The sequence below is a fragment of the Theropithecus gelada genome, chromosome 5, assembly GCF_003255815.1.
Source record: "Theropithecus gelada isolate Dixy chromosome 5, Tgel_1.0, whole genome shotgun sequence".
NCBI lineage: Eukaryota > Metazoa > Chordata > Mammalia > Primates > Cercopithecidae > Theropithecus > Theropithecus gelada.
Window position 1 is genome coordinate 86,313,917 of NC_037672.1, and position 13,930 is coordinate 86,327,846.

At 39.2% G+C, this 13,930-nt stretch overlaps 1 protein-coding gene across 1 annotated transcript in view; it reads left to right on the forward strand.

Annotated features, from left to right (window-relative positions):
- The first annotated feature begins 1,165 nt into the window (after positions 1-1,165).
- Positions 1,166-13,930, forward strand: part of PDCL2 (phosducin like 2) — a 35,618-nt gene continuing 22,853 nt past the window's right edge. The window contains exons 1-3 of the mRNA XM_025386388.1: positions 1,166-1,291; positions 9,480-9,600; positions 11,152-11,242. Coding sequence (XP_025242173.1) covers positions 1,286-1,291; positions 9,480-9,600; positions 11,152-11,242 — 218 coding nt within the window. The 5' untranslated portion in view covers positions 1,166-1,285. The remainder of the gene's footprint in view (positions 1,292-9,479; positions 9,601-11,151; positions 11,243-13,930) is intronic.

Consider the following 13,930-nt stretch of genomic DNA (forward strand, 5'->3'; position numbering starts at 1 on the left):
CCTGTCTAGATATCCTGCCTAAAGCCAGAGCTTTATTTATTTATTTATTTTTTCCCCTCAGTTTAGACAGATCTCACTCTGTCACTCAGGCTGGAGTGCAGTGGTGTGAACTTGGCTCACTGCAACCTCTGCCTCCTGGGTAGCTGGGATTACAGGCACCCGCCACATCCCGTTAGTTTTTGTATTTTTAGTAGAGATGGGAGTTTCACCATGTTGGCCAGGCTGGTCTTGAACTCCTGAGCTCAAGTGATCTGCCTGCCTCAGCCTCCCAAAGAGCTGGGATTGCAGGCGTGTGCCACCGTGCCTGGCCTAAAGCCAGAGCTTCTGTCACTTAAGGCAGTGGATTTTTAAGATGGAATTGGGGGGCCTACAGTCCCATTTAAGCATCTAATGAAAGCTCTGGTTCTTAATTTCAGAAAAAAAAAAATGTACACCTACAACAAAATTATGTGTACACTTGGGGGCTGGGGAGCAAGATATTCCCTAAAGTCTATCCAAATATATTGTATGGGCTAAGTGTGGTGGCTCATGCCTGTAATCCCAGCACTTTGGGAGACTGAAGTGGGAGGATCACTTGAGCCCAGGAATTTGAAACCAGCCTAGGCAACATGTGAGACCCCTGTCTCTACAAAAAAAATTTTAAAAAAATTATCTGGGTATGATGGCACATGCATCTGTGATCCCAGCTACTTGGGACGCTTATACAGGAGGATTGCTTGAGCCTTGGAGGTGGAGGCTGCAGTGAGCAGTGTTTGCACCACTTCACTCCAGCCTGTGCGACAGAGTAAGACCCTGTCTCAAAACAAAAAAATATATATAGTCTATGGATTCCAGGTTAAGAACCCCTCCTCTGAATAAAGGTTCTCCGTTCCAGGAGTTTGTTATTTCTCCATGAAGACAGGACTCGGTTTGAAGGGTGCCAGAGACTCTGAAACAATCGGTTGATTCAGTGGTGGTGATGGAGGGAAAAGTTGACAGGAATGTCCACACCAGCACCACACAGCGAACGGGAAACGCAGTGCTTGGGATAGAGGCTCCAGGCTCTGGGGCGTCAGTACCCACAACCATCCCCTGTGTTAGGCCTCTGCATTGCCTGGCAACCAAGCTGCCTCGTCCGCACAAGCGTAACAAGTCCTTGTTCGCCTCTGCCTCTTCCGGCGGGCACTCGAAACCGCCGGGCCTGAAGCGGGCGCGCTTCCTGCCTGGAGGAGGCTGCGGGTCTCAATCCGTGGCGCCTCGCCAGCTACAGGACGACGCGGGCTCCTGAGGGGCAGAGCAGCACATCATGCAGGTGAGGGTAGGGACTCGCCGGGCGACCCTGGAACACCCAGTGGGTCTCCAGCTGGGCCCGAAGCCAAGAGACACAAATGGGGAGGGCGGACACAGGAGTTAGGCTCTAACATTTGTTCTTGAAAAGTGCTAAATTTTGCGTGCTTCTCTGTCTAGTTTTGAGAAAAATCCTCTAGGAAAACGCCATTTTTTCAGCCTTTAAGACTTGTGTCTGTCGCTGGAGAAAACGTTAAAAGAGTTGCTGCGTATTGTATTTCACACCAGAATCATAGAAATCTTACTGCTGCATACTATTTTTGACTTAAGAAATAGACCAGCAATGTTAGCCCAAGTGTAATTCAATTTGTCCTCCTCCACTACCTTAAAAAATGATAAGAACAGAAAACCTACTAGTTTTTGTAGAATAGAAAGCCTTGAAATAAACCCACACATCTTTTCAAACAGTTTTTAACAAGAGTGCTAAGACCATTAAATGGGCAACAGTTAATTTTTTTTTCAATAAATTGTGCTGGGTAAACTGGATATCCACATGCAAAAGAATGAAGTTGGAACCTTATCTTAGACTTTGTGAATCTGAAATATCTGAAACAGGTTTCAGTTGACTTAGAAAGTTTATTTTGCCAAGGTTAAGGATGTACCCATGACACAGCTTTAAGAGGTCCTGATGACATGCGTCCAATGTGGTTGGGGTACAGCTTGCATTTATATATGCTACAGGAGTGCACCACCACGCCTGGCCACTTTTTGTATTTTTAGTAGACACAGGGTTTCAACACGTTCGCCAGGCTAGTCTCGGACTCCTGACCTCAAAAGATCTGCCTGCTTTGGCCTCTCAAAGTGCTGGGATTACAGGCTTGAGTTGGGACCCAACCTGTAATCTTGGGATAATGGGACAAAGAGCTGGGACTACAGTGCCTGGCTAGCAAAGCTTACTCTTAATACATCCTGCTTTTGCTGGATTCCTCCCCATCACTTGCTTCCCACATACCCTTTTTTTTTTTTCCAGCTAAACATGTTATTTAAGTCTGAATTCTAAGCAACCTCTTTGAGATACACTCATTTTCCCTGGTATCTCCAATGTATCCATGAAGTATACATACTAATAAACAGGATTTTTTCTCTTGTTAATCTGTCTTTTATTACAGGAGTCTGTCCCAGCTAAGAAGTCAGAATGATAGAAAATTATTTGAGGTGGAACCAAAGGGTTTGGTTCATCAAAGGATGGGAGATGAGTAGGAGGGTGAACCGGCGGTAAACACATGTCTAGGAGAATTTAGGGAAGGATATCTTGGTGCTTAGTGGAACAGAGGAGAAAATGAAAAGGATTAAACCCCGTCGAAAAACATTTCGGCCCAAGACAGCTCTCATATGGATTTGTAACCTGAGTCGTATTGTTGGGTAGTCCAGCAACCTTAAACTGTGAATTCGTTATATATTATAGTGCCCTCAAATACCCGGAAGAAAAAAAATACAAATCCTCTATAGAGGAAGATGTGTTTAGTTTAGGCTTTAAGGAATTCCCATCAATAAGTTTTTGAGGACAGAAAGCAGAAATCAGTCAAAGGTAACCAAGCACACAAGGAAATAAGCCACTGTGAGACCATGAACCAAGAAAAACAGAGTTACAGAGATTTTTAGATAACAGAATGGTCAGAAATAGGTTATAAAACAACCAGACTGGCCGGGCACAGTGCCTGTAATCCCAGCACTCTGGGAGGCCGAGGCGGGTGGATCACAAGTCAGGAGATCGAGACCATCCTGGCTAACGCGGTGAAACCCTGTCTCTACTAAAAAAAAATACAAAAAATTAGCTGGGCATGGTGGCGGGCACCTGTAGTCCCAGCTACTCGGGAGGCTGAGGCAGGAGAATGTCATGAACCCAGGAGGTGGAGCTTGCAGTGAGCCGCCACTGCACTCCAGCCTGGGCAACAGAGCGAGACTCTGTCTCAAAAAAAAACAACAACAATAACAAAAACAACTGTACTTATAAATACTGAAAACTATAAAACAGACAAGAGTAGAATAGAAAGCCTTGAAATAAACCCACACATCTTTTCAAAAAATTTTTAACAAGAGTGCTAAGACCATTAAATGGGCAATAGTTAATTTTTTTTCAATAAATGGTGCTGGGTAAACTGGAACCTTATCTTAGACTTTGTGAATCTGAAATATCTGAAACAGGTTTCAGTTGACTTAGAAAGTTTATTTTGCCAACGTTAAGGATGTACCCGTGACACAGTGTTAAGAGGTCCTGATGACATGCGTCCAATGTGGTTGGGGTACAGCTTGCATTTATATATGTTAGGGAGATGGGAGACATCATTCTCGATATGTGTAAGATGTACATTGATTTGGTAGAGTAAGCAGGACAACTTGAAGAGGGGGTTTCAGGTCAGAAGTAGATAAGAGAGTCCTTGATTCTTTTGAGTCCTTGATTAGCTTTCCACTGAATACACAATTTAGTCTGGCTCAGCAAATCTGCATTTTTACATAAACAACAGAGCAGAGGAAGCAGTCAGATATGCATTTGTCTCAGGTGAGTCTGAGAGGGATGATTTTCAGTTCCAGTCTGTCCTTTGTCCACAAGGAATTTCCTTTTGGGCAAATTGTGAGGGAGGTGTGTAGCTTTTTGTCTTTGTAGCTATTTTATTTAGGAATAAAATGAGAGGCAGATTTGCCTGACATAGTTCCCAACTTGACTTTTCCCTTGGCTTACTGATTTAGGGATCCTAAGATTTATTTTTCTTTCATAACTGTATACAAAAATTTACTCAAACTACATCAAAGTCCTATAGCTAAAGGTAGAAATATCTTAAAAGGAAACATAAGATAGACTCATGACATTGAGTTTGACAGTAATTTCTTGGTTATGACACCAAAAGCACAGGTAACAAAAGAAATAAATAAATTGTACTTTACCAAATTTAAAGCTTTTTTTTTGCTTCAGAGGACATTATCAAGAGAGTGAAAAGATAAGTAGTGAGGTGCGGTGGCTCAAACCTGTAATCCCAGCACTTTGGGAGGCTGAGGCAGGTGGATCATTGAGGTCAGGAGTTTGAGACCAACCTGGCCAACATGGTGAAACCCAATCTCTACTAAAAATACAAAAATTAGCTGGGTGTAGTGGTGGGCATCTGTAATCCTAGCTACTCAGGAGGCTGAGGTAGGAGAATCGTTTAAACCCAGGAAACGGAATTCGCAATGAGCCGAGATTGCTCCACTGTACTCCATCCTGGGCAATAGACCGAGACTTCATCTCAAAAAAAAAAAAAAAAAGACAACCCACAGAATAGAAAATATTGGCTGATCATATATTTGATGAGAGAATAATATCCAGAAAATGTAAAGACTTCCTAAAATTCAACAACAAAAAGACAACCCAATATAAAAATGGGCAAAAGATTTTGCTATAGTTTGTGTCGGATCCAAAATTCAGGTGTTTCCAATGTGATTGTATTAGGAGGTGGGGCCCTTAAGAGGTGATTAGGCCATTCGTCTCCTTCCTTGTAAATGAGATTAGATACCCTTATAAAAGGGCTTGTTAGAGAGAGTTTGTCCCTTTTTTTTTTTTTTTTAACTATCCTGTCTTTTGCCATGTGAGGACACAGTGTTTCTCTCCTATGGAAGACACAGTGTTCAAAGTACCATCTTGAAAGACGAGATCAGACCCTCACTGGACAATGAACTTGACAGTGCCATAATCTTAGATTTCCCAGCCTCCAGAACAGTGAAAAATAAATTTCTGTTCTTTATAATTTACCGTCTAAGATATTTTGTTATAGAGTACAAAATGGACTCAGCCAAACTTGAATAGACATTTCTTAAAAGAAGATCTATAAATAGCCAATAAGCACATGAAAAGATGCTTAACATCACTAATCATGAGGGGGATGCAGCTCAAAACCACAATCTACTTCACACCCATTAGAATGTTTATGATAGAAAAGATTGACAATAACAAAACTGTTGATAAGGATGTAGACAAATTAGAACCCTTTTGCGTTGCTGGTAGGAATGTAAAACTGTGCAACTGCTGTAGAAAACTGGTAATTTCCTTCCAAATTAAACAGATAACATATGATCCAGTAATTCTCCTTCCAGGTATATACCCAAAAGAATTGAAAGTAAGGACATAAGGACTTAAACAGATATTTGTATACCCATTTTTACAACAGCTTTATTCCTAACAATGAAAAGTGAAAACTACCCGAATGTCCATTGATGGATGAATAAACAAAATGTGGTATATATGTACAATGGAATATTATTCAACCTTAAAAAAGAATGGAATTCTGCTACGTGCTACAACGTAGTTGAACCTTGAAAACACGCTAAGCGAAATAAGCCAGTCACAAAAGGACAATTATTGTATGGTTCCACTTGCATGAAGTACATAGAATAGTCAAATACATGGTAGAAAGTAGAACATAGAACAATGGTTTCCTGGAGTTTGGAAGAGGAGAGAATGAGGGGCTATCATTTTATGAGTACAGATTTTCTATTATAGAAATGAATAACAGGGGAAATCTTAGAAAATTAACAAACATGTGAAAATTAAACAACATGCTACTGAACAACCAATGGGTCAAAGAAGAAATTAGAAGAGAAATTTTAAAATATATTGAGGAAAACAAAAATGGAACTACAACAAAACCTATGGAAGGCAGCAAAAGCAGATTTAAGAGGGAAATGCATAGCAATAAATGCCAACAACAAAAAAGAACAAACTAAGCTTACAGTTATCAGAAGGATAGAAATAACAAACAGCAGAAATAAATAAAGACTAGAAAAGCAATAGAAAAAATCAACAAAATCTTTGTTTTTTTTGAAAATATAAAATCAACAAAACCTTACCAATACTAAGAATAAAGAAGACTCAAATAAAATCAGAAACAAAAGAGGAGACCTTACAGCTGGTACCACAGAAATACAAAGCATCGTAAGACATTAATATGAACAGTTACATGCCAATGGATTGGATAACCTAGAAGAATTGGATAAATCCCTAGACACATAGAGCCTACCAACAGTGGATCAAGAAGAAATACAGAATCTAAACAGACCAATAACAAATAAGGAGATTGAATAAAAAATAAAGTCTCTCATCAAAGAAAAGTCCAGGACCTGATGGCTTCACCAGTAAATTCGACCAAACATTTCAAGGAGAACTAATACCAATCCTTCTTAAACTCTTCCAAAAATAGAAAAGGAATACTTCTAAATGTTTTTTGTTGTTGTTGTTGTTGTTGTCTTTTTTTGTGACAGTGTCTCACTTTGTCTCCCAGGCTGGAGTGCAATGGTGCGATCTCGGCTCACTGCAACCTCCTCCTCCTGGGTTCAAGTGATTCTCTTGCCTCAGTCTCTCGAGTAGCTGGGATTACAGGTGCCTGCCACTGTGCCCAGCTAATTTTTGTATTTTTAGTAGAGACAGGGTTTCACCATGTTGGCCAGGCTGGTCTCGAACTCCTGACTTCAGGTGATCTGCCCACCTCGGCCTCCTAAGGTGCTGGGATTACAGGCATGAGCCACTGCACCCGGCCCTAAATCTTTTTAATGAGATCAACATTACTTTGACATCAAAGCCAGACCTGGACATTACAAGAAAAGAAAATTAGAAGCCATTATCTCTGAAGAACACAGATGTAAAAATCCCCAACAAAATACTAGCAAACTGAAGTCAACAGCACATTAAAAGAATAATGTACCACAATTAAGTGGAATTTATCCTGTCGATGCAAGGATGTTTCAGCATATGCAAATCTACATATGTGACACACCACATTAAAAGAATTATGGACAAAAATCATATGATAATCTTGTTAGATGCAGAAAAAGCATTCAACCAAATTTAATATCCTTTCATGATAAAAACTTGCAACAAATTAGGTATAGAAGGAATATACCTCAACACAATAAAGGCATGTATGACAAGCCTACCGATGATATTATATTCAATGGTAAGGTTGAAAGCTTTATTTCTTAGACAAGGATGCCCATTCTCACTACTTCTCTTCAATATAGTACCAGAGGTCTTTGCCAGAGCAATTAAGCAAGAGAAATAAATAAAGGCATCCAAACAGGAAAGGAAATAGTGAAATTGTTGCTGTTTGCTTATGATGTAATCTTGTATATATAAAACCCTAAAGTCCCCACCAAAAAACTGTTAGGACTAATAAATGGATACAGTAAAGTTGCAAGATACCAAATCAATATAAAAACTAGTAGCATTTCTGGCCAGGCGTGGTGGCTCATACCTATAATCCCAGCACTTTGGGAGGCTGAGGTGGGTGTCTCACTTGAAGCCAGGAGTTTAAGACCAGCCTGGCCGACATGATGAAACCTCATCTCTACTAAAAATACAAAATTAGCCGGGTGAGGTGGTAGGCACCTGTAGTTCCAGCTACTCGGGAGGCTGAGACAGGAGAATTGCTTGAACCCACGAGGCAGAGGTTGCAGTGAGCTGAGTTTGCACCACTCCACCCCAGCCTGGGTGATAGAGTGAGACTCCATCTCAAAAAACAAAACACAAAACGAAACCAAACAAAAACAACAAAAAAACTAGTAGCATTTCTGTATACTAACAATGAACTATCAGAGAAATAAATCGAGGAAATAATCCCATTTATAATATTTACAAAAAAGTAAATACTTAGGATTTAAATACTCCTTAAAGAAGGATGTGAAAAATCTGTAGACTGAAAATGATAAAATATTGATGAAAGAGATTGAAGAAGACTCAAATAAATAGGAAGATATTCCATGTTCATGGATTGGAAAAATTATTGTTAAAGTGTTCATATTACCCAAAGCAATCTGCAGATTCCATATAATCCTTATCAAGATTCCAATTTGCCCTTTTGTACAGAAGTAGAAAAAGCAGTTCTAAAATCCATATGGCACTACAAGAAACTCTGAATAGCTAAGACAATCTTGAGCATAAAGAAGAAAACTAGAGGCATCACATTACCTGACTTCAAACTATATTGCAAAGCCATTGTAATCAAAACAGCATGGTACTGGCATAAAATAGACATTGACCAATGGAGAACTCAAAAATGAACTCATACATTTACAGTCAATTGATTTTTGGCAAAGGGGACAAGAACACACAATGGGGGAAGGGGCAGTCTCTTCAATAATTGGTTTTGGGAAACAAGATATTCACATACAGAAGAATGAAATTGGACCCTTATCCCACTCCATCTATAAAAATCAACTAAAAATTGATTAAAGACCTAAATATAAGACCTGAAATTGTGAAAATATTATACAAGAAGAAAACACAGGGGAAAAACTACACACTACTGGTCTAAGCAGTGAATTTTTGGATTTAATCCCCCAAGCTCAGGCAACAAAGCAAAAATAGACAAGATTACATCGAACTAAAAAACTTCTGCACAGCAAAGGAAACAGTTAGCAAAGTGAAGAGACAATCTATATATTGGGAAAAAATATTTGCAAGCAATACACTTGACATGGCATTACTACTTAAAATATATATGGAACTCAAATAACAGTAGTAAGAAAACAACCCAATTTTAAAATTAGCAAAGATAATCCCAGCAGTTTGGAAGACTGAGGAGGGAGGATCACTTGAGGCCAGGAGTTCAAGACCAGCTGAAGCAACATAGGGAAACCCTGTAAAAATACAAAAATTAGCTAGGCTTGGTGGAGCAAGCCTGTAGTCTCAGCTACTCAGGAGGCTGAGGCATGAGAATTACTTGAACCCAGGAGGTGGAGGTTGCAAGTGAGCCAAGATCATGCCACTGCATTCCAGCTTGGGTGACAGAGCAAGACTCTGTCTCAAAAAAAAAAAAAAAAAAAGGAAGTTCATCTGATGGTCTCGAATGCTTACGTAGAAAAGGAAACCAAACTGTATTTGTGTATGATGTGAATTGGTTTTGCCCAATGCAGTCTTCAGCAAATTTTCCATGACTTAGGAGATACTTCCTTAATATTCTATATATGTATTCTAAATTGATACTTTATTAAAGTTTTCAATGGAGCACATAATCCCATTAGTGCTGGAAAGTAGGAGAAAGTAGGTCACTTTGCTTTATTCTCCAAAACCAATTAACTGTAGAGCTCATGAACAATTGAACACTTAAGTGCTACATGTCAATGAATTTTCCAAATACATATTAAAGTGTACAACCATGTTAATTTTCTTTTCTTTCCTTTTTGTGTAGGATCCCAATGAAGATACAGAATGGAATGACATTTTAAGAGATTTTGGCATTCTTCCTCCTAAAGAAAAGTCAAAAGATGAAATTGAAGAAATGGTTTTATGTTTACAGAAAGAAGCAATGGGTATGGTTGTAGATTTGGTGGGCTGGATGATGGGAATAATACAGTTAAGTTAGTAGTAAGGTACTTCATGAACATAGTGGGAGAGAGGACATTAGAAATCATTTAATATAGGCTGGGCGCAGTGGCTGACGCCTGTAATCCCAGCACTTTGGGAGGTGGAGGCGGGCGGATCACGAGGTCAGGAGATCGAGACCATCCTGGCTAACACGGTGAAACTCAGTCCCTACTAAAAATACAAAAACAAAATTAGCGGGGTATGGTGGCGAGCGCCTGTAGTCCTAGCTACTCGGGAGGCTGAGGCAGGAGAATGGTGTGAACCCAGGAGCCAGAGCTTGCAATGAGCCAAGATTGCGCCACTGCACTCCAGCCTGGGTGACAGAGCAAGACTCTGTCTCAAAAAAACAAAACAAAACAAAAAAACATTTAATATAAACCCCAACTACTTTCAGTATTTATATTCTTTCAGTATTTGTATACACCTAAAATGACTAATTTCACATTTCGAAAATCGCATACTAGTTAATAACAGAGCTGAAATAGCCTGTTGCATAAACTAGGGAGCTTTCTTCTCCCACCCTGTCCCTCTACCTTATTACCATCTATTTTTATCATTCTTTATAGTATGTATAGTATGTCTTCTTTATCAAGATTTCCAGGTACTTGAGGGAAATCTGAATTTATGAAATCTAATTGATTTTCATACCTAGTTTTTTTTGTTTTTTTGAGGAGGGGGACGGAGTCTCACTCTGTCACCTAGGCTGGATGGAGTGCAGTGGCCGGATCTCGGCTCACTGCAAGCTCCGCCTCCCGGGTTTATGCCATTTTCCTGCCTCAGCCTCCCGAGTAGCTGGGACTACAGGCGCCTGCCACCTTGCCTGGCTAGTTTTTTTTGTATTTTTTAGTAGAGACGGGGTTTCATCGTGTTAGCCAGGATGGTCTCGATCTCCTGACCTCGTAATCCGCCCGTCTCGGCCTCCCAAAGTGCTGGGATTATAGGTTTGAGCCACCGCGCCCGGCCCATACCTAGTTTTAAATGTAGCCTGTCAGTTCTATGAACTTTGACGGAGTAATACTTTAATGTTATACTTTCTATAATATGTATACCTTTTTTTGGTGGCTGGCTGCTTTATGTTTGTTTGAAGATACTCTTTTTTGTTTGTTTGTTTTTTGAGACCAAGTCTCGCTTTGTTGCCCCGGGTGGAATGCAGTGGTGCGATCTCAGCTCACTGCAACCTCAGCCATTTGGGTTCAAGTGATTCTCCTGCCTCAGCCTCCCGAGTAGCTAGGATTACAGGTGTTGCCACCACACCTGACTAATTTTTGTATTTTTAGTAGAGATAGGGTTTCACCATGTTGGCCAGGTTGGTCTCAAACTTCTGACCTCAAGTGATCCGCCCACCTTGACCTACCAAAGTGCTGGGATTCCATCACACCCGGCTGTTTAAAGATACTGTTGATCTCCTTTGTCTAAGACAGTTTTTTTCTAGACATTGATTGTATAGTAAAAAAATTTTTAAACAATTTGATAATCTATAATTTATGTTGTTTTAGTGAAACCATTTGAAAAGATGACTCTTGCACAGCTGAAGGAAGCTGAAGATGAATTTGATGAAGAAGATATGCAAGCTATTGAAACATACAGGTACAGTGATTCGTTTGGGTTAATTATAAATTTTTGAATGAAGTATTATAAGAATAAAACTAAAAAGATTTGTCTTGTCAGATAGGTTTTACAAAGAACAAAACTAATTTTTAAGTAACATTTTGAAACTCCCTTTATGTAAGGTGGAATTTTATTACATCATTACTTTATTTTTTCTTAATATTTTGCCTTTGATTGAATAGAAAATTATCCAATAATGTACAATATAACTTCATCAAGCTATGTATGATTAAAGTGGAATATAGCAATAAGAGGCCAGTAAAAAGATGGCCATGATTTTCCTTCTAGCATGATGCCTGTCAAAGGCAACTATCATTTCGTGAGTAATTAATTACTACTCTTAAACAAATTATTTTAGAAATTAGAACAGGGTCATACATTTCCCAACTTACTTCACAACTAAAATAAGCTGGGAAATGTATGAACCTGTTCTAAGTTCTAAAATAATTTTTACAAGACCAGTATTATCCTGATACTAAAACCAGAGAAAGATATCACTAAAACAGAGTACTACAAATATCCTTCATGACTGTAAACACAAAATCTTTAAGGAAATATTAGCAAATTAAGTCCAGCAATTTAAGGAAATAATAAATCTTGATCAAGTGGTATTGATTGCAGGAATGCAAGGTCATTTTAACAATAAAAAAAAAAAACAGTGAATTGGGACTAGACACAGTGGCTCATGCCTGTAATCTCTGACTTTGGGAGGCTATGGTGGGAAGATTGCTTGAGGCTAAGAGTTACAGACCAGCCTGGGCAACATAGTAAGACCCTGTCTCTACAAAACAAAAATAAAAACCAAAACCCACCAGTGAATGGAGTTAGAACAGCAATACTCCGGGAGCAATGAGCAGATATAGCAATCAGATCTTTCTCAGGCAGGGTGCAGTGGCTCACACCTGTAATCCAGGCACTTTGGGAGGCCGAGGTGGGTGGATCACCTGAGGTCAGGAGTTTCAAACCAGTCTGGCCAACATGATGAAACCCGTGTCTACTGAAAATACAGAATTAGCCAGGCATTGTGACACATGCCTGTAATCCCAGCTACTTGAGAAGCTGAGGCAGGAGAATCACTTGAACCTGGGAGGTGGAGGTAGCAGTGAGCCGAGATCGTGCCATTGCACTCCATCCAGCCTGGGCAACAAGAGCGAAACTCCATCTCAAACAAACAAACAAACAAACAAAAACAAATAAGTACTATTCTCTAATAACAGGAATCAGTGCTCCTTAGTGAACTGCTTGATCCTTCGGTGTGTGTTAGGAAAGTATAATATGAATATGAAGCATCTTATGTTGCCAGTAGGTAAGGAAGTACTTAAAAAAAAAAAAAAGTCCCAGGAGTCAAATGGAAAGATCTTCCAAGGGCCAAAGTTAGAACAACTTGAACAACAAAATCAATAATTATATGATTGGATTATAAAGCAAATAATGAAATAAATATATAAAAGTTCATAATAATATAAGTAACTTAATATATGAACAAATTTGGAAGAAGTAATCTCTCTCCTTTACCGAAGAATTTTAATTAATAAATGTAAATGAAATGAGAGAAATAGAAAAATCACCATCAGAACAGTGGTAATTTCCTATGGGTAAGATCCAGTGGTGGATGCTAAAACGATTGGTTGAAAGTTTAAACACAAACAGGATATTGCATAATTTCAAAGAATTCTTCCCCAAATATTTAGTAATTATAAAGGAGGAAATACTAAGTTTATAGGCAGATACTGTCTTAGGCAAATGATCAAGTCTAACATCACCAGTAAAATATGCTGGGAGGTGATCAAATAATCCCTGGTATGTTGTACTGAGAAGGACATATCACCTCTGTGGTATCCTTCTCAGTAATGCATAACTTTAATTATAAGAAAACTCCAAATAAACCCTAATTGAAGAACTCTTTAAAAATAAACCAAACCCACTAATGAGACATCAGTAAAAATAGCAGAATAGGAAGCTCCAAAAATCCATCTCTCTACCTAATCAAAGATTGTACTAGCAGGAACTGTCTGAAGTGACTGTTTTAGTACTCTGGATAATATTGAATGCTTGTAGTTTCCAAGTGAAAATTTGGCTGGTAAATGGCAGTATCAGTTGATTTCAGCCCTCAGTTCAGTAGTAGTTGTTCATACTCAATCCCTAGCTCCATGATAGGCAGCTGACAACCTATATTTCTGACACAGCTTGCTGGAGCCAAGGTGGACAATAGGATCTTTTCCTCCAAATATTGGGGTTTTGTGTTCTTATTACAGATTGCTGCTTCTGAACATGGATGTACAGGAACAGAGACTGGCTGCCATTGTGTGAACCCCCACTGGCTCAGGCAGCTATCAGAGGATTTAACAGAGCTATAACCTTTTTTAAAGATTCAAAACCAACTGTACTTTTGGGAAAATATAGAAAGCCAGTGCATTTACTCTGGGGAAGATGCAGGCTCAGAAAATACGTGAGAAGACCTTAAAGCTTATACCTCAGAATGATTCCCAGTACAAAGACAGCCTACAACAATTAAAACAAAACCCTGGCAAAGGAGGAGAACTTATTTCCAAAGTTACCACATTATAGGATTCAAATGTCACACTTTATAGGATTCACATTATAGGATTCATTATAGGATGTGTTCACATTATAGGAAATGTTCACATTATAGGATTCAAATGTCTA